Source organism: Brassica oleracea, chromosome C2, assembly GCF_000695525.1.
Source record: "Brassica oleracea var. oleracea cultivar TO1000 chromosome C2, BOL, whole genome shotgun sequence".
In the NCBI taxonomy this organism is placed as follows: Eukaryota; Viridiplantae; Streptophyta; class Magnoliopsida; order Brassicales; family Brassicaceae; genus Brassica; species Brassica oleracea.
This window is the reverse complement of record NC_027749.1, coordinates 5,919,103-5,938,735: the sequence shown is the minus strand read 5'-3', so window position 1 is coordinate 5,938,735 and position 19,633 is coordinate 5,919,103. Positions and strand designations below refer to the sequence as shown.

At 33.7% G+C, this 19,633-nt stretch overlaps 4 protein-coding genes across 4 annotated transcripts; 2 read left to right on the top strand and 2 right to left on the bottom strand.

Annotated features, from left to right (window-relative positions):
• Positions 1-141: 141 nt before the first annotated feature.
• LOC106326909 (serine/threonine-protein kinase TOUSLED) lies at positions 142-5,094 on the bottom strand. The gene is made up of 16 exons (XM_013764867.1): positions 4,572-5,094; positions 4,393-4,488; positions 4,044-4,235; positions 3,734-3,784; positions 3,420-3,527; positions 3,284-3,328; positions 2,498-2,610; positions 2,143-2,209; positions 1,979-2,048; positions 1,799-1,893; positions 1,522-1,701; positions 1,237-1,447; positions 878-1,142; positions 744-798; positions 506-667; positions 142-412 (listed from the first exon to the last, which is right to left on the bottom strand). Exons 1-16 carry the CDS (start codon positions 4,800-4,802, stop codon positions 317-319), a joined length of 2,037 nt encoding a protein of 678 aa, XP_013620321.1. The 5' UTR covers positions 4,803-5,094; the 3' UTR covers positions 142-316.
• A 1,946-nt stretch (positions 5,095-7,040) lies between these two features.
• LOC106327026 (eukaryotic translation initiation factor 2 subunit beta) lies at positions 7,041-9,627 on the top strand. Its single transcript, XM_013765025.1, has 10 exons — positions 7,041-7,145; positions 7,468-7,523; positions 7,631-7,739; positions 7,822-7,880; positions 7,975-8,029; positions 8,110-8,210; positions 8,377-8,522; positions 8,622-8,764; positions 8,849-8,934; positions 9,370-9,627. Exons 2-10 carry the CDS (start codon positions 7,476-7,478, stop codon positions 9,439-9,441), a joined length of 819 nt encoding a protein of 272 aa, XP_013620479.1. The 5' UTR covers positions 7,041-7,145; positions 7,468-7,475; the 3' UTR covers positions 9,442-9,627.
• Positions 9,628-9,766: 139 nt separating this feature from the next.
• LOC106327027 (protein TIFY 3B) lies at positions 9,767-11,736 on the bottom strand. The gene is made up of 5 exons (XM_013765026.1): positions 11,403-11,736; positions 10,800-10,914; positions 10,540-10,729; positions 10,386-10,443; positions 9,767-10,228 (listed from the first exon to the last, which is right to left on the bottom strand). The coding sequence occupies exons 1-5, from the start codon at positions 11,603-11,605 to the stop codon at positions 10,132-10,134; spliced, it is 663 nt and encodes a 220-aa protein (XP_013620480.1). The 5' UTR covers positions 11,606-11,736; the 3' UTR covers positions 9,767-10,131.
• Positions 11,737-11,908: 172 nt separating this feature from the next.
• LOC106327025 (T-complex protein 1 subunit beta) lies at positions 11,909-15,072 on the top strand. Its single transcript, XM_013765024.1, has 10 exons — positions 11,909-12,033; positions 12,107-12,163; positions 12,241-12,306; positions 12,532-12,772; positions 12,858-12,929; positions 13,031-13,146; positions 13,365-13,441; positions 13,705-14,190; positions 14,269-14,584; positions 14,662-15,072. The coding sequence occupies exons 1-10, from the start codon at positions 12,028-12,030 to the stop codon at positions 14,806-14,808; spliced, it is 1,584 nt and encodes a 527-aa protein (XP_013620478.1). The 5' UTR covers positions 11,909-12,027; the 3' UTR covers positions 14,809-15,072.
• The last annotated feature ends 4,561 nt before the right edge of the window (positions 15,073-19,633 follow it).

The following is a 19,633-nucleotide window of genomic DNA, read 5'->3' as shown; positions in this document are numbered from 1 at the left end:
CCGGATTATTTTTGGTCCTTTTATATGGTTTAATTAATCACATTTCATCCCGTCTGTGAGAAGCAGACACAGCAGAATGAACTGGAACTCAACTTTTTATGTTCTATTCAAAAACATAAAGAATATACATAACATATCACATAATTAATGGTAGACGGATTAAATTCACCGAAATTAAATGGTTTCAAGGAGCAGGGAGATAAAATATTTAAATAAACAAACAAAAACATTATAATCTATACAAATAAGAAAAAAAAAAGATTCTAGGACCTGGTCCTTTAGTATCTCTGCTTAGTTTGTGAAGCTCTACACCCTTTCATTTCTTAGTGTAGGAAAGATATGGATCCAGTGCCAGTGTTAGAACATCTGGCCTATCTCCTTGGTTATATGTTAGACACCTTCGAATCAAATCCTGCAGAAAAAAATGCAATAGTGAGTGACCATGGAGATACACTTTAATGACCATTTGGTTCTACTTTACTTAAGCCTGGTTTGAGACTACTACCTTTGCTTCATTCGAGATGGAAGGTTTTGCTGGGAACTCAACCTTTTTGGCTTTAATGATTGTGTCTTCTCTTAGAATCCGTTCTTGGCTTTGGTCATGTCCAAAGGGTCGCTTTCTAAACAGCATTTGGTAAAACAGAACACCAACCGACCATACATCAACCTGAATTTTGAACACAGTTTAGTACCCATAACTTTTTAACACATTTTGATTAGAACATCATTGACCAATCGCTAACCTTTGAAGAGATCATAGGAGTTCTGCTAAGCTCAAAACATTCTGGAGGCAAGTACCTGAAACGCAGGATATTCAACCATGTTAGCTTACGGCGTCAGGAACTCGAAGAGATATACTGAAAACTAGATTGCTCACCAGTATGTTCCAGCACCCTGCGAAGTAAGCTCCATCCCTTGAGTACCAGCATTGTCTTCCACTATCTTGCTAAGACCAAAATCAGTAACTTTTGCTACTCCAAACTCATCGAACAGAACATTCCCAGGCTTCAGATCATAGTGGATTATCTTCTGTGATCTCTTGTTCAGATATACAAGGCCTTGAACTATTTGTACAATGATAATCCTTGCTTCTTTCTCAGGAAGATTAGGCGTTGCCTTTAAAACCGCATCAAGGTCTTTTCCTGCATTAGAAATTCAAAAACATAAGAATGAGAACTGCTTACCACAGACAAAATCCTTCGTTTATTTACAAAGAGATCAGAGAATTATGTTTACCACTACAATATTCCAGAACTGTGCAGAATGTATCCAGGTCAATTCTAAATTTATCCCAAAGCCGGACAATGTGGTGATGCACAAGATCTTTGTGGATATCATATTCCCTCATGGCATGTCGGATGTAACTTTGCTTCTTTTCTTCGCTCCACTGAGCATTTAAACCATGAAGCTTGCACGCAACATATCTATGATTCACCAAATCATATGCCTGCTCAAAACCCGTAACATCAGACTACTGCAAATATTGTTTATAAGAATGTAGTTATCTATTAATGTTCTGACCTTATAGACTTCACTAAATCCGCCTTTACCAAGAAGGTTTAGAAGAGCATATCGGGAATTCAAAACTGGGAAATTATTGAAGCGAGAACCATCTTCATCTCGTATGCGCTTCATCTCCTTCATAAGTTGACCCTTCTCCAGTTCATACCTCTCTCTCTCACGCAAAACTACTTCCTCCTCCTGAAAGGTAAAGTTCATAGATTTATGTTTATAAATTTATAGAAACCAATCAACATAGAAAATAAGAAACTGAGGTGATGCATAAGGAGGAACATACCCGCTTAATACTAGCGAGGCGAGACTTGTAAATCTCATCGGGGATTACGTCTTCCTCCTGTGCTCCTGATTCTGAATCAGTTCCGTCACTCTTATCTACAGGCAAATGTAAACTCCCTGGGTCCTTAACATAATTGCAGATTGACTGACAAAGTAAGAACGATCTGAGAAACAAACATACCACCATTCTGTCTTTTCTTAAGGAACTTTCTCTGTCTCTCGATAACCTCCTTGGTTTCCAGCAATTGTTTCTGCTCGTTGTAAATTTTATAGAAATTAAAACAAGCACTGCAGGGAATACCCTGATTGTTTGATAAAATTATATCTCTACACAGTTTAACTTACAAGTTGTGCATTCAGATCTTTCAACATTTGTCCGTCCTCCCATGTCTCAGCTATGATGGTTCCCGTCCTGAAATAACCAGAATAGTCACACATCTGATAGATTGAACTCACAAATTCAAAAAATAACCTCGTAACCTAGCAAAGAAGACTTTGAGCTACAGATTATAGAGAAATGTGAGATTAACTACTCCAATCGAGATAATTTAATAAGTTTACTAAAAAGCAAAATTGAATTTACTATACATATTTTATCATGCTTCCTGGTTATGAATAATCTCAATACTTGTATATGATTACAGAATTGACGAAATATATAGTACGACTATAAGAATTTATATGAATACATTATGCAGACCTGAGTACGCCAACGCTGCCTAATCGCAAAGAATCATGTTTGACTTTTGTTCTTGCTTCTTGTCTCTCAGATTTGGAAACAGATATGAGAAGGTCAGATATTACTTTAGTTGTCTGCATCAAAAAAAAAAGAACAGATGTCCGCATGTTTTGCATTAGAATGTAAAATTTATCATGAAAATTACAGAGAATAAGGGAGAGAAAAATACAGTTTTCTACACCAAGTATACTCCTAGAGGATGTGCAAAAACTCATTAACTATGAGTTGACATGAAGATACCCAGTTCATTTCAAAAACTCATTTAACTATGAGTCAGTAGAAGGCCAATTGTTGGTCATTAGCCATTATATATCGATTCCAAATTCAACTACCTAAATTTCGACCTTACTCTCAATAGATTGCCCGACTCTTGAGTCTACTTAGAGAAATACTAATACATGCTTTACGAAAAGAGCTCACTGCACATGGAGTATAGATGTGACACAGACAATTGCAAAATCCTATTGTCCAAACAGATATTTCTGTTCTCTAGTAGAAGCAGCATCATTAAATTTAGCGAGCATTCTAAGCAAATAAGGAGACTGGCAATGATTTATCTTTTCTCAGGATAGAACTACCATACCATACTTCTAATAGAGAAAAAATATTTACTTATTCTAAGATTCTCCCAGACTCATTGATAAAACTAGAAGTAGCTTTGCCATACTAGGTGGGACATTTAGCAAAAGATAATATGACCTCTTAATAACCCTTACAGGGTCACAAAAACAAGAAAATTTTGCCCACCTTTAGCTTCCCTTGTTGTTCCTGATCTTTTAACTCTTTTGCCTCCTGCATAGATCATGCTTAAGATTATCAGGGAATAGATAAAGCAAAAATTGGTATAACCATAATTGGCTAAATCGAAAAGGCAGCACATTACATTCTCAAGCTTGCGTACAAGATTCTGATACTCAGAAGAATCTTGTCGAGATTTGCATAACTCATCCTCCAGCAAGGTGATTTTTGCTCGTAAAGATAACACATCCTCCTGATTTATAAACAAGGAAAAGAATTGTCAATAAAGAAAGATATAACAGTATGTTTCCATTGTCGAGGATAATCATATATAACAGTCCCGTTCAATTATTCTACCAAACTTATATGATGCAGATATGTCATAGATAATGAAACGATAAGAAATTCTCTTAGACAGAGATATTACATAGTAAAGGAAATAGAGGGAGAAACTCTTACATCCTGAACAGAGCATTCACCATTCCTGATTTGCCCATCAGCCTTAAAATCCTGAAGAATAAAATGCAGAACTGTCATCAACAAAATGCATCTCCCAAGATCGATTCATATCTAGATAGATACTTTATTCCACAAAGTGGGAAATTGTCTTAATCATTTCTTGCCCTGCTTAACTTTTCCTCATAGAGGGATAGAACCTAAAACTAACGTCCTCGTTTTGCCAATGAAACTAATAAGTCTTACATATATAAATCCTCGATGATGAGAAGAGCGAATGCATGGAAGATCATATGAAGTAAACAACATTAACCTTTTGATCAGAGACATCCAGTTGACACTTTGCAGCAGATAACTGAGATTTGGTCACATCATTGTTAGTTTTAGAACCACGCCCTCTGCCTGTTGATGAACCTCGACCTCGACCTTGCTTCTTCTTACTCACATCGACGCCTGTCTTGGTCTCAGCGTCGTTTTTCCTTCCATCATATGCTGCCTCTTGCGGCTTCAATTTCGACATTATAATAATTCATCAAAAGGGAATACAAAACTTGCATCATATCAGATTGTTTCAGTATCGCACAACCTTAGTTACCATATCAATATAACTACGAACCAGGCAAGGGACGAAAAGATCGATATTTAAACTGAAAATTCACTACCTCAGCATGATCAACAAGAGTGGAGTTGTTGTTGTTAAAGTCTTGAACTTTCTGGCGCTTCTTGGTATTTGCTCGGATCAGGAAATCTCCTGTGTTCTGAGACAGTAGTAACAACGAGAATACTATTAGACATCAAATCTTAAAAAAAAAAATAATAAAAAAAAATCATCGGAAGTTACCTCGTCGTCGGAATCACTGATAGAGACATCCGACGAACCCGCCGCGACTTTGGCAGGGGCGGAAGCAGATGACCAGACGGAGAGCTGCTGCTGCTGCTGAGGCTGCGGCTTGGCGGAGGAGGCGGTTTTGCCGGTCAAGCGAGCCTCGAGCTTCGCGATTTTGTCGGGCAGGGAGTGATCGGACTGATTGGAGGAATTGGAGGAGAAATGCATCACCATGTCCTCCGACATTGCCAACACGCTTGAGCAGAAAAATCGAGAAAATTAGGGTTTTGAAAGCAGATTCAGCGAAATAGGGAACCCATTAATAAGGGTTTTTGAGCTTTCTGCAATCCACGGGGAGGTGATTTCACTTTGAAGGGGGGAATGAATAAAACGTAGAGAGGAATATAAGTATATAACCCTAAAGAGGAATTAGGAGGGAAAGAGAGGAGGATTGTGGTCAACACAACAAGACCCAAGCTCCTTTTTAACGCTTCTTGCTCAACTTTTTGGTCTCTTGTTTCAGATTTAGCCTAGATCGGGTTATTCATAATTTGACAAGTCTATTATTTGGTTAGAAAATATATAATACTAGGTTAAAATACTCGCCATCGTGCGGTATAAATATTATATATAAATTAATTTTATGTATTATATGTCTTTTTACATATTATATGTTCTTTTACATATTATTAAATAATACATATATATTGATAATTAAAAATTCAGTAACTATTATGTATATGATTAAATTGGTGCACACATAAATAAATTTTATTAATTAAAACAAACATTTTATCTATTTTATATGATATAAAATTAAGTTTTAATGATATTAACATAGATATATAGTACATTTTTAATAATGATATCTGTTAAATAATATTTTATACTCATTGTTTTTTGATAATTTGTATTCCCATGTTCCTAAATATAAGATTTTTAGGTAAAAACACACATATTAAGAAAAACTACTTTTTGTCTAGAAAATATCATTAAAAATATTAATTAGTGGTATTCAACCAATTACAAAATAGATTATTAAATATGATTGGCTTCACAGTTTTTAATAGAGTAAAACTTGCATAGAAAAATGAAAACATCTTATATATTGGAACATTAATTTTTTTAGAACATCCTATATTTAAGAACGGAGTATTTTTTATAACAAAATTTTGAATCACTGATAACAATTTTTTTTGTGGGATGTTTAATATGTTTTGTCATTTATAATTTTAAAAACATTATGAAAAGTTTTAAAAATAAATATTAAGTTGTCAATATTTGTTCAAAATTTTTATCAAAAAAAAAACAAAGCAAATTTCGAAATTAAAATACATATGTATTTTTATATGGTACATAATTTATTTTAAACAATATTAATATATTAATATTTATTAAATAAGACTTCTTATTATATAATTTTGTAATCATTTATATCTTGTTATGACAAAAAATTTAAACCATGAAAATTTCAAAGTGAGATTTGTAACAACTCTAGTCATTTATAGTCGTTTTTTAAAATTCAAAATATAACATATACAAAAATATATAAATTTTTACTATATAGTTAATGTGGTTGTTTAATTTATTTTAATTGGTTAAAAATTAAAAAATGGTAGAGAATAGACTAATTTTTATCAAATCTTTATTATTCAAAATCATTAATTGTTATATATACTTTAGCCACATTTGGTAATTCCTTTATTTTTATTTAAGGAAAAATGAAGAACATTAATAATTAATTTATGTTTAGTTTAATAAAAAACTTATTATATATTTTGATGGACCAACATATTTTTCTAAGAATTATAAGAATGATTGTGGTGATGACACGTGACTACAAAAAATGTTGTAATGCTTCTCTTTTAATATATAGGGGATGCTATATCGAGAGAAAGTAATATCCAGTGATGATTTATATAAACTGAAGTTTTTTGTATAACTGCGAGTAGTATATTGTATATGTTTATTTTTTTTATTTTAGCTATGTATATAATTTAATCATATTAATTTTAAATCTAACGATACAATATTTAAAATTTTAAAATGTTATAATACTAAATTTTTATTAATGTTTTTACACTAGGAGGTTTGAAGTTTAAACTACAAAAAAAAAATTATGCAGATTATGGAAAAAGTTAGCTATAATAAATATCCAATATGGGACATATACCGTACTATCGAACAAGGATTTCATAGGATGGTTCGGAGTGGCACAGTCACACTTGCATTTTTATATAGTAGTAGAATTATCGGCTGTAAAGTTACGTATGTAATATTTTTCAATCGCTGTAATAACATAATTAACTAGACGTTAAAATGTTATTGACCAACGTATTACCAAATTTAATTGATAGAATCATAGAAAGGTATGAATTTGCTTCTTCTTTTTTCTGACTAATGGTATGAATTTGCTAAAAATAAAATAAAATTACAAAAAGACATAAAATCCAAAGCCTCTGTATAAGAAGGAGTCTACTCTCTCTTAAACGGGGAAACCCTTGAACCATTATCAAACTGTACTCTCATTCGTTTCCGCGCCGCGTGCTCTCTCTCTCAGATTGATCCCTCCCCCAAAGTTAATTTCAGGTGAGTACTCGTTGATTCCTTTTCGAATTCATCTCAAATCGAATCGTGTTCGAAGCAGTTAAGTATAGAGATTGAAATAATCTAGATTTTGCATCTTGAAGCTTGACCTAGATTTGTTTGGGGGTATATGATCAATCGTATTGAATCCTGATTGGGATTCGAAATTCGTTATCTTGTGTCTTTGATGATGGAATTTTAGCCACGTTATCGTTTACGTCGCGATTATCGTTTTGTTGTAGAAGCCCTAGTTTCGGTGGTGTCTGTGCAGTCAGATGCTTTTACGTTATGCTTATTATTATTATCTTTGATTTTTCCTTCTCAGTAGCAATCATGGCTGACGAAAACAATGAGATGAAGGAGGTCAAGGACGAGCAAGAAGTAAGTTACTTCCTTCCTTTCGTATCTTAAAGTTTGGCTTTTTTTTTTCTTCTTCGGTTTGATAACTTATGATTTTGTGTGGTTTTAATTGTTTTGGTTATCCTTAGCTCGCACCCTTTGATCCAACCAAGAAGAAGAAGAAGAAGAAAGTTGTCATTCAAGATCCCATCGAGGAACCAACTGAGGCACAAGCGGAGACATCTGATTCATTGTCTGGTATGCTCTACTGTCAACAAATTTGTTTCTCATTATCGGTTGCCTACTCTGATTTTTTATTTTTTTTTTAATTTTCCTGCAGCTAATGATGGCCTTGATGGCCCTTCTTTTGGAACCAAGAAGAAAAAGAAGAAGAAGCCTGTGAGTATTCTGTGTCTTCTGAGTTTTTTTTCTTCTTATTCTTTGAACTTGTGGTTTGATGATTCATGTGCCTTCTTTTTGTTTTGATGGCCAGGTTGAATCAAGCTTATTGAATGAAGAAAGTGTTGATGCTCCAGAAGATTTGGAAGGTACTTTAAAAAAAAATTTCTTTTGGTAATTAACTGTTTCTAGCTACAGAAAGTTGAAACTCGCTGGGGATATATTGCAGAGAATGCTAATGACGAGGAAGATGCAGAGGGAATAGATTTGCAGCAGCAGCAGCAACGTTACCCCTGGGAGGGAAGCGACAGGGATTACATATATGATGAGGTTAGTATATATTTAGTTGGTTACTGCGTTAAACAATAGTTGTTTGACGATGTTCTTTGGTTATGAAAGCTTAAACTGCTTTTGGAGGATTCTTTCCTTAAAGTCAACGTATCATTCTCTAAAATCTCCATCTACTTGGTTTTTGATGATGAGTATATCTTTGCAGCTTCTTGGTAGAGTCTTTAACATTCTCCGTGAGAACAATCCGGAGCTTGCTGGAGATAGGCGTCGTACAGTTATGAGGCCTCCTCAAGTTCTTCGTGAAGGGACAAAGAAGACAGTGTTTGTCAACTTTATGGACCTTTGCAAGACGTATGAACAAACCTCTCTTATCTTCCTCTTCAAACTTGTTCGGTTAACCATAAGTAGTGATTTTGATGTCTGTGTGGCGTTTTTAAATAACTATTTCAGGATGCATCGTCAGCCGGATCACGTGATGAATTTCTTGCTTGCTGAGCTGGGAACCAGTGGTTCTCTTGATGGGCAGCAAAGATTGGTTGTCAAGGGAAGATTTGCACCCAAGAATTTTGAAGGGATATTGCGTCGTTATGTCAGTAAGTAACTTTTTTTCTTTGGTCTTGTAATTTGGATGCTAATTTGGGGTTCTTAATGTGATTTCTTGGTTATGTTATTGGCAGCTGAGTACGTCATTTGCCTTGGTTGCAAGAGTCCGGACACAATTCTCTCAAAAGAGAATCGTCTCTTCTTTCTCAGATGCGAAAAGGTACAATTTGATTTCTTTAGTCCTTGTCTTGAAACATGCATGCCTTTATTTTTGCTTTCTGCGCAACTGAGTAATAAAACCTTTGCCGTGTATTAGTTTAAGAGAAGCTTACATATGTCATTGTCTTCCCCTCTTGCTTATCACATTCAAAAAACCTCTTTCGTGTATTAATTCTCTTAATAATACTGCTAGGATTGCCCGCCCTCACAGTGTTTTATGCTTGTAGTCTTTGTTATAACTTATAACTGATATACCTAACGAACCCTCTATTGTATAAACTCTCACATTTTCTCTCGCGTAATTGATGAATTATGTAACGCGTGATTGGCGATGATGTTGATACGTTGCCTAGTCTGCAGTTACTATTTGTAGCTATGATCAACTTTCTGTGTTTCTGTTTGGAATAATATTGATGAACGGTACTTGTTTTTGCAGTGTGGATCTGGAAGATCTGTGGCGCAGATCAAAGCTGGTTTTGTTGCTCGTGTTGGTCGCAGGAAGACTTGAGAAATTGGTCGGTGAAGTGAGTGGTCTTTTTGTTTTGGGAAACTAAAGAGCTTTTGTTGTGGAGTTGAAATACTTGTGTTGTTTTTGTTTCTGTGTTGTTTTTGTTTCTGAATATGATTCATAATCTCCAGAATTAACTTCACATCATATATGGAATATGAATAAAACCTTCTACTTCGTTAGATTCATGTGGTTCACTTAAATCTTATACTTCATCCTCTCTTTCTCTCAGCAAACAGGTTGCTTCTATTGCTAGCTCCCCTGGAAGTTGTAGGTTTCATTGAATTTGCCCTTACATCTTACATTTGTTGTTATTCACAATAAATAATCGTGTTCGCAATAAAAGCTTAATATAGCAATAACATAGACTTCGTTTATATTCCACACATATTGCATCTGAAAGAGATAACAAGTTCAATAACATAACATCAAGAGTTATTTTAGTCAAGAGATAAGACTCTCTAGGACACTGTTTTTAAGACCACAATAGTTTTTTTTCTTCACTACTCTTTGTCTTCATCCTTGGAGAGAATGTAAAATGATAAAACATGTCGGGCCACTCCAGACAATGCAAACAAATCTTCGGTTTGTCTAACAAACCAGTACACAGACAATCATACAACACACACATCATCAACGTTTAACTTATTGTTCGTTAAGCTTATTGTAGCCTTGAAGGTTGATCTTCTGCTAAGCAATAGGAGACTCCTCCTTAATAGAGGCAATGTCTGTTGGGACATCTGTCTTCTTCATGTCTGAAGCAGGGTAAGGGTTTTTGTTGACCAACCTTGCATATAAAGAATGTGAATGTTTCTGTTAGATGCAATCTCAAAAGGTCAAATCTATTATGACCAAAACCTGTCTTCACAAGTCTATAAAGCAACTTTTGTTTGAAACAGAATAAGATTTGAATTTATGGGGGGAAACAGAAAAATGATGTATACCTGTCCCTTCTCTTCTCAAGGAATCGTTGAAGCGAATGCCTCCTTGCAATTGGTAGATCTGAGTCCGTCAAAACAGATTGATTACTAATGAGCATATCCATTTTCAAATGTTTAAAGATTTACTGTAAGTAACCAGGTGAAACTGAATACTTACCAGCCGCAGATCTGCAAAACGGAATTGGGTTAACGGGCAATGACGGTGCAGCTGGTGAAGCACCAGTAGACGTGCTAGAGAAAGAAGGAGCTCTGTTCAGTGCTGGAGAAAGGACAGGTTTCACGCTTGTAGAGTTCTTTGTCTCGATGGATTTAGCAGTGGCAGCAGCAATACGGATGATTTCTTGAATCTGTGTAAGAAACAATTCAAAGTGATGAGAAGAGGAAATTTTACAGACAAAACATTAAGTCCAGATCAACCTTTTCTGCCGGGATTCCATCGAAGACACAAACTTTCCCACCAAAGAAGATAGTAAGTTGATTTGGAAGGATGGTTGAAGGATCTGGCACATCAGAGGAAGGAGCGTCCGTAGACCTTCAATAGAAGACAAGCCATTAAAACTTGTTAGTTCACTATAAAGTATCAAGATGGACACTTGATGCAACACTAAGAACAATCAAACAGCTAGGGAAGAAACTCTCCACATACAAAATGCTAGAAATTCTAGGCACTAGAAAGATTATATATAGGAGCAAGAGAAGATTATAATGAATCAAGAGGCTCCACTTTCTCATGTTCAAAATAGAACTTCTAATAATCACATTTACGAAAAGTTCATGTACAAAAATGTAGATACTTTAAGCACAGTTTGTTCCAGAGAAAAAAAAATTGATTGATATGACTTTCCCTAAATAGCAACTAAATCCTTCTCTATATATATATATCCAATTGTAATCATATAGATAGACTAATCCATACACTTTCACACCATTTCCATAACTAGAATCAATTTAAATCAAATTCAAAAGGGAGAGTAGATGAAAAGATGCGAAATCAACAGCAATTGCAAACATAAGTCGTACCTAGCTTCGTGAATCGGTTTCTCAGCTGAAAATCCACCTTCTCCAGCAACAGATCCGTCGATGGTACCATTCACGGTGGCATCACCGGCGATCTCAACCACGTGATTCTCCTCGCCGCCGTCACCGTCGACAACACCACATCCCAAGATATTTCCGCAACCACCTTCGACGGAAGCACGAGGCTCATCTTCCACCTCAACCATGGTCAGTTTCTCGGATTCTCGCCTGCTTTCTTCTCAACGTCGTTCTGACTGGGAACCTCCAAAGATTATCCGACAGAACCTTCAATTATTCTCGCCTGCTTTGTTTGTTTCTTGTCTGACTTCGACGTTACTCAGACAAATAAAGTAACATCGTAATTTTACAACGTGCGCGAATTCCATACGCTGTCGTTTTATTCGTTATTTGATCCATTGGGCTCAAAAACTATTAATGGGCTTAATCTTAATATTGTTGACCCAATTTCTTAAAAATGAGAGAGAGGGTAGTTGTGTCATTTGGCTTTTCTTTTAGGGTTCGAAGCACGCTAGCTTGCAGCTTCCTTTCAACACGACTCATCAGTCACTATTCGAATCGGAAGATCTCCCAACACTGAGAATCCCTCCGTCGTCTTCCGATCTTATCAATGCCGGTATGCTTATCCGTCGTCCCCTTCATTTATTATGCTCTTCACGCAGCTAATTAACTAACTCGTATGTATATAGATCGATAAGATCTTCAAAGATGATGCTAGTGAAGAGAAAGGCGAACGCGCGAGGATGGTGAGCTTCTCTTTAAACCTTTCGTCGATGATTTAGGGTTTTACAGATTCACTAATTTGATTTTATGAATCTTTTAGGCATCGTTTATCGGTGCGATGGCTGTTGCTGATCTCGTCAAGTCTACCTTAGGGCCAAAGGGAATGGTACACTTCTGATACACCAACTCTCTGTAAATTCAATTTATTGAACCGGTTTCCTTTCGCTGGTTCACTATATTTATTGAGAATTGGTTTAGTTTGGTTTAGTAAGAATACTTGTATAGTTGACCGTTGAGATTAATGAAAGATATCTTCATTTCTAACAAACTCTTTCTTTCATATCCTCTCAATTCTTGATCGTAATAGTTGCTGAATCCTATTGTTGTGTAGGATAAGATCTTGCAATCTACTGGTAGAGGTCATTCCGTCACTGTGACTAACGATGGTGCTACTATTCTCAAGTCACTCCACATTGACAACCCAGCTGCTAAAGTTCTTGTTGATATCTCGAAAGTTCAAGATGATGAGGTTGGTGATGGGACTACTTCTGTTGTTGTCTTGGCTGGGGAGCTTCTCAGGGAGGCTGAGAAGCTTGTTACTTCAAAGATCCACCCCATGACGATTATAGCAGGTGAAGATGAGATAACTTGTATTAGCTTCTTTCCATTATGAGAATATTGTCTGATTTTTTGTTTTTTTATTTCTTGGTATCGTAGGTTACAGAATGGCTGCAGAATGTGCTCGTGATGCTTTACTGAAAAGAGTAATGGATAACAAGGAGAATGCAGGTAAATCATTATAGAGTTGGCATTCTCTTGTTTGTGTGATTTCTTTAGTGTTTAGTTAATTTCACGCACTGTTATTTATTTATAGTGTTGTGACAATGCAGAGAAGTTTAGGTCGGATTTGATGAAGATTGCGATGACTACTTTATGCTCCAAAATCCTCTCGCAAGATAAGGAACACTTTGCGGAAATGGCCGTGGATGCTATTTTCAGGCTAAAGGTTCCATCTCTACCTCCTTTTGAAACTCAATTAGTCATTCCCGCTCTTTCTCTGGAATTGTCATGTGTTACTTAATGCAAGAACAGGCTTCTTTGGCCGATGTCATGAAAATAGGCTGCTCTCATTTCACTTTTAATAGCTTTCATGGAGACGCATGGTTTCGTTCTTTGAGTGTTATATTATTTGTCTCTGACATTCTGGTGTTGTCGTTCAAATAGGGAAGCACAAACTTGGAATCTATTCAGATCATCAAAAAACCTGGAGGGTCTCTGAGGGATTCATTTTTGGATGAAGGGTAAGTAACCACTCATGCCTTTCTGGCACTTGTTAAGAATCTGTTTCTATTTCTGTGAACTATTGATCTCTATTCGTTTGTTCATGAGAACAACATCGTGTCTCTGTGCTTTTCTTTTACAGAGCTTGTGCACCTTAATTTTAATTTTATCATTGCTTGAGGATAATGATCGACATTATGTCATCTTGTTATGTTACGTTCATCCTTTTGTGCTACCAGTAATTACTTATTCTGACATTTCAACTTAATTCTTATGCCTTCAGATTTATTCTTGACAAGAAGATCGGAGTTGGGCAGCCAAAGCGCATAGAGAACGCAGAGATCTTGGTAGCAAACACTGCAATGGACACTGATAAAGTCAAAATTTACGGTGCCCGTGTCCGTGTGGATTCTATGACCAAGGTTGCTGAGATCGAAGGCGCTGAAAAGGAAAAGATGAAAGACAAGGTTAACAAGATCCTTGCCCACGGCATCAACTGCTTTGTCAACAGGCAGTTGATCTACAATTTCCCCGAGGAACTCTTCGCAGATGCTGGTGTGCTTGCTATTGAGCATGCCGACTTTGAGGGAATAGAGCGTCTTGGATTGGTTACAGGCGGTGAGATCGCTTCAACCTTTGACAACCCAGAGTCTGTTAAGCTTGGGCATTGCAAGCTCATCGAGGAAATAATGATTGGTGAAGACAAGTTGATCCATTTCTCTGGTGTTGCGATGGGCCAGGCTTGTTCAATCGTCCTAAGGGGTGCTAGGTATCTATTTTACGCTAATCTTATTTTATTGACTAATCTTATTTCTTAATGACAATTGTGGTTACTTTGTTCTTGCAGTCACCATGTTCTAGACGAGGCTGAAAGATCTCTTCATGATGCCTTGTGTGTACTCTCCCAGACAGTGAATGACAGTAGGGTGTTGCTCGGAGGTGGATGGCCAGAGATGGTGATGGCAAAGGAAGTAGATGAGCTTGCGAGGAAAACCGCTGGCAAAAAATCACATGCCATTGAAGCTTTCTCACGGGCTCTTGTAGCTATACCGACAACAATCGCTGACAATGCTGGTCTAGATAGTGCTGAATTGGTCGCTCAGCTTCGTGCGGAGCACCACAACGAAGGGTGTAACGCCGGGATCGATGTCATCTCTGGAGCTGTAAGTAAAAACTTTAATATACAAAATCTAGGATTGGGCATCTGGAAATGTGATGATGAACGTTGATTCTTTTACAGGTAGGAGACATGGAAGAGAGAGGAATCTATGAAGCATTCAAAGTGAAGCAAGCGGTTCTGCTTTCTGCAACAGAAGCAGCTGAGATGATACTGCGAGTGGATGAGATCATTACTTGTGCTCCTAGGAGGAGAGAAGACAGGATGTGATGGCATTGCACGATCACACCCTGCCCAGTGACGTGTTCAATGCTAGTTGTGTTTTCGATTTGGACTAGAAAACAGCTTCATATGTTTAATGTTTTACCCTTAGACTTGTCTCCTTTGTTTGGTTCTTTTTCGAATATGGTTTTGACTTTGGTTTCAGAGGTTTTGACGAAATGTTAGGAGTCACCTGCTTCCGATACAATATGAACTATTTGTATCCCTTTCGGTCAGAGTATGATCCATGTATGTTAGATAATTTTGTTTCTTTTTTCACAAGTATTATCAAAATATTTTACCATGTTGATATTTGAACGTGTTTCATAATCTATAGTCTAGTTGTGAAAGTAAAAATACGGTTTGTAGAAAAGTGAAACAGAATACTAAATCAGTTCAAGTTATATGGATACAACAACAAACCTCGAAATGATTTTTTATCATACATTTGTAAAATTGTTTAGGTATCAGTCGTCACCTATAACTACAAACGTTGGCGTTGTAAAGTTGGGCCAACCGACCAAAACACGTTATAAAGGAGAGCAGATCATCACATGGGACCTTATAATCGCGATCTTTATTTATAGCGTCACCTTTTTTGTAAATTGTCTTACCAGAAAATTATGTAGCTTTATTAGATGAGTTGAATCGCAAGAATATCCCTGATTCGAATAGATCTAATCTATTAATTTAGAGTTCTATTTTTATGTACCATTAACAAGTCATAATAGGACCAATTAAAAAAATTAGTTAATATGATATATTTGATTATTTACATTAAAAATAAATCAACTATAAATTTGAATTTTAGCTTTTAATTATAACAAAATCTTTTGAGAAAAAATCTAACAAAATCTTACTTAAAATTTAAATATTTTTTTTATAAAATAACATATTATTTAATTTTGTAATTAGTAATATAATATTGTTATAAATCATTGTTAACTAAAAATTTATTTTAAAACAAGAAAATAAAAATTATACACTATTTTTTTATAAATTCTATAATTATATTATGTATTATATAAAAATAGAAGTGCTATATGAATTAAATATAATAAAATTATATTAAAACGTAAATTAACAAATTGTTTTTTAATTGTTTCATTTAAAATAAATTATCACTCATCATTAAAATGGGTTAAAATTCGTAAAATATATAATTTTTTTATACCAAAAAAAATTTATAAACATAGGTTAAACTTTTATATCTACAACTATATATTATATATTTATCTATTTTAAAACTCTCAACAATATATTGTTTAAAATTTTTATATACAAAAATATAATAGTAATAATAACATTTAGTTCATATAGTATTTAAAAAATAAGTTATCAGAAAACTATGAAATTTTAGTAACTCATTAAAATTTTTAATGATAAATAAAATTTTAATTATAAATTTTCTTGTATTTTAATTATAACAAAATCAATTGGAAAAAATTAGAAACTATTACCAAAATTTAAATCTATATATATATAAATATCTTTGTTTCTCTCCTATGCTGCCACCTAGGATGCCACGTCAGAAAGTCATGCATTCTGGAGCTAACACGTGTTCAGATAAGTAAAACTCGGCGTTTCATTTAATCGAGTTACGTTTCGTTTGTTCACATGTTAATGGGCTTCTAAACATTTAATTGGCCCAACGGAGTGAGGTTGTCTTCTCCGATGGCGTGACCAAAAATTAAGGCTCGTGTCCTCTTCGATCTACACCAGCTATGGAGGAGGTATGATGAATTGAGTGAATCAAATCGACGTGAAAAACCTCTGTGCCAAGCTTTAATTGCGTCTTTTCGTCTTCTGTTGTAATCTTATGAAGCGTTACGTAACAACCTTCATAAATGCTTCCATGATTTCTCATTCATTGTATCTCGCTTTATTCCTTTTTCCTAGCAACGAATCTCCACCTATAAAAAGGTAAAGTTTCATCTCTTGAAAATCATCCTCACAAATCCAATAACATTCGATATTTTCTCATTATAATAGTTAACTCCTTTGTTCGATTTGCTGATCTGAATTATGGGTTGGTCTTCCACCTTAGAGGTGAGGTTGCTCAGTTTATGGGAAATTGACATGCTTTTTATTGATTCTAAGATATTTTGTTTTTAAAACATATCTTAGTATTGAAATAATTTGTCTTTACGAAGAAGGTTGTATAATCTCAAAAAAAAATTGAAAAATTGTATCCTAATGAGGGACTCTTTGATAACAACAAAGTGTCTTTACGAAGTCAAAAATAGAAGGACATACATATCCCTCAGTTATGTTATCGATACGGTAAATGTGCTGAAGGAACCATGACAGAGGAAGATATTGTCTTGAGAGAAAGTTCCAACAAAAAATATGGCATGAAAAAGTATAAATGTTTCTCGTTTCCTAAATCTGAGGAACATGTCCTCATGAACCAAAGTGGTCATCATAAGAGTTTAAAGTTTTTTTCTGGTTTCTTAATCTGAGATGTGTTATTTGTTTTGGTTTTTTGGAACTATAGAATGCTATATCTTACGTGGAAGGGAAAAAATAAATACTATGGAACTAAAGTAACTATAAATGTGTGGGAGCCAAAGATACAGCAGCACTACGAGTAAACCTTCTCGCAGATATGGCTTCTCAGTGACTTATTCAGAAAGTATCTTAACAGCATAGAAGCTGGTTGGCAGGTACACTCAATTAACTTCTAGGTAGCGTGAATTTGATTTTCGTTATCTTTTCTATACAATGATTTGTGTGTTTTATTACAGATTAGCTGGATTTATATGGTGACAAACTGACAACAATACAAAGACTCTTTACTTACTGGAATGTAGGTTCTTTAGAAAAAAAAATTATGTTAATGTTTTAAAAAATTTGAAGCTTCTTAAAATAAATATAGTATTATTTGTATAAACTTTATATTTTTGCTATGTCAAATTGAAATAGAAATAATAAGAATATTTCTATTATTACATTTTCTTAATTATTTTTGTTAATATTGTATTATTTAACGATAGAGAATAATGAAATTTGTTGTCATTTGAATTCAAATCAAAATATTTATTAACAATAACAATATGATCTCAGAATTATTTCCATTATTATTTGTTTATAATATTATTTTCAATACATAATAATTTTAAATGTTTCATAAGTTAATATAAATTCATGTAAAATAATTTTTATAATAACTTCCAGCCCGTAGGGCGAGCCGATCCTAGTATTTTTATATAAAATAATGTATTAACATAGGAACAAAACCAAATTCAAAATTCATGTAATCTTCCAAACTCAAAAATAGTAGTATAATTTAAAAAAAAAATGACAAGACATAAAAATTTTAAAATAAATATTCAAACTCAAAATGATAATATTTCAAATTTTACAAATATACTCATAGATAATAAAGAATAACGTTTTGAAATGCACCACGAAAAAACAAACTATATATGTTGTAAGAAGTAAAGCAATCTAATATTTTTAAATCTTAATTAAAAATAAAAATAAAACTTAATAGTTATAACATCCAAAAAATATCCAACATCAGTAAATTTTACTAAAATAATATGATAGATGCTACTAAGTATAAAATTTACTAAAACAGTATGGTATATTATTTAAACAAAACAATGTTTTAACTTATAAATCCTGCAAAACACTAAAACAATATATGTTAAAGTATATTTATTTAAACACAACATGTAAATATAAATTATCTTAAACATTTTTTTCTTTAGAATAAATAAATAAATTTTAAAAATGTATTATAGCAAAATGTATAAATTAAAGAAAACATATTTTGAAAGAGGCTATCTATTTGATTATTTCATATTTTTATTTTATTGTACATAACTCAAAAATATATTAGTAAGTAATAAAAATTAATAACAAAGTAAAATGTATTAAACAAATCATTATATATTAATAATGCCGAATAATAAATATAAACAATAATATTATAGAGTTATACAATATAGAATACTAAAATAGAAATTATATATTTAAAACATTTGTAATAATATAAAATAAATTTATAAAATAAAAAATATCCGCACGTCCGTGCGGGTTAAAATCTAGTTTCGATTTAAAAGACACAAAGTGCAACAATTCAATAGAAATGCATGGTACTATTGATCCAACTTGAACTCATATGCTTTTATTTAATTGTAAGCTTAAATTTAGGATTTCTCAAAGGTGTTTGATTTAAATCAGATTTTTACAAAATCTTATCACAATTTTTATTCAAGACTTTTTTTTTTATCGTCCCTAAAAGAGCTTTCATTTGTGTTGAGATCACTGCATATTCCCCTAACGAGAAAGCATTAGAAGATCTTGTTGAGACCTCTTTTATTGATAAAATTATTGACAAAACAAAATTGATTCTTTATTGATAACTATAATAAATTAATAATAACATAAAGACATAATTATGAAGCACTGTGACCATTGGATGATTGATTTGCATATGAGCCGATTAGATAATTGATCGGCAGATCTCAAGTTGACATTATTTCATCTCAAAGTATATATAAAAAAGTGTATGATATTTTTGATACTAGTCAGAAATACTATTTCAGTTTATCACCACTACAAAAAATAAATGTATTGTGACAAAACATTTCGTCACAATGGAAACAAATTCGTAACTATATAATTATTGTTACGTTTTTGTTACCAATTTTAATGGTTACAATACGTGTGTCACAAATGCATAGCGTAACAAAAAATGTCACAATATTTGTGACTTATATATTTGTAACAAACTTGTCTCACATAGTTACGTTGTATGTTAGTAACGACACTGTTATAATTCCTTACATATTAAATTGTCTCAAATCGTTATAATCTGTGACTA

What these genes read in the sequence shown, in the direction of transcription:
- LOC106326909 (XM_013764867.1), bottom strand. Translation starts at nt 4,802, where the DNA reads ATGTCGGAGGACATGGTGATGCATTTCTCCTCCAATTCCTCCAATCAG. An exon ending in TGGATGTCTCTGATCAAAAG is followed by an intron (nt 3,785 to 4,043) that starts GTTAATGTTGTT and finishes TTTATTCTTCAG; the next exon opens with GATTTTAAGGCTGATGGGCA. An exon ending in AAGATCTGAATGCACAACTT is followed by an intron (nt 2,049 to 2,142) that starts GTAAGTTAAACT and finishes TACAACGAGCAG; the next exon opens with AAACAATTGCTGGAAACCAA.
- LOC106327026 (XM_013765025.1), top strand. Translation starts at nt 7,476, where the DNA reads ATGGCTGACGAAAACAATGAGATGAAGGAGGTCAAGGACGAGCAAGAA. An exon ending in TGCTCCAGAAGATTTGGAAG is followed by an intron (nt 8,030 to 8,109) that starts GTACTTTAAAAA and finishes GATATATTGCAG; the next exon opens with AGAATGCTAATGACGAGGAA. An exon ending in GGGATTACATATATGATGAG is followed by an intron (nt 8,211 to 8,376) that starts GTTAGTATATAT and finishes ATATCTTTGCAG; the next exon opens with CTTCTTGGTAGAGTCTTTAA.
- LOC106327027 (XM_013765026.1), bottom strand. Translation starts at nt 11,605, where the DNA reads ATGGTTGAGGTGGAAGATGAGCCTCGTGCTTCCGTCGAAGGTGGTTGC. An exon ending in AAACCGATTCACGAAGCTAG is followed by an intron (nt 10,915 to 11,402) that starts GTACGACTTATG and finishes CTTCTATTGAAG; the next exon opens with GTCTACGGACGCTCCTTCCT. An exon ending in ATGGAATCCCGGCAGAAAAG is followed by an intron (nt 10,730 to 10,799) that starts GTTGATCTGGAC and finishes TTTCTTACACAG; the next exon opens with ATTCAAGAAATCATCCGTAT.
- LOC106327025 (XM_013765024.1), top strand. An exon ending in CCTTAGGGCCAAAGGGAATG is followed by an intron (nt 12,307 to 12,531) that starts GTACACTTCTGA and finishes ATTGTTGTGTAG; the next exon opens with GATAAGATCTTGCAATCTAC. An exon ending in TCGATGTCATCTCTGGAGCT is followed by an intron (nt 14,585 to 14,661) that starts GTAAGTAAAAAC and finishes ATTCTTTTACAG; the next exon opens with GTAGGAGACATGGAAGAGAG.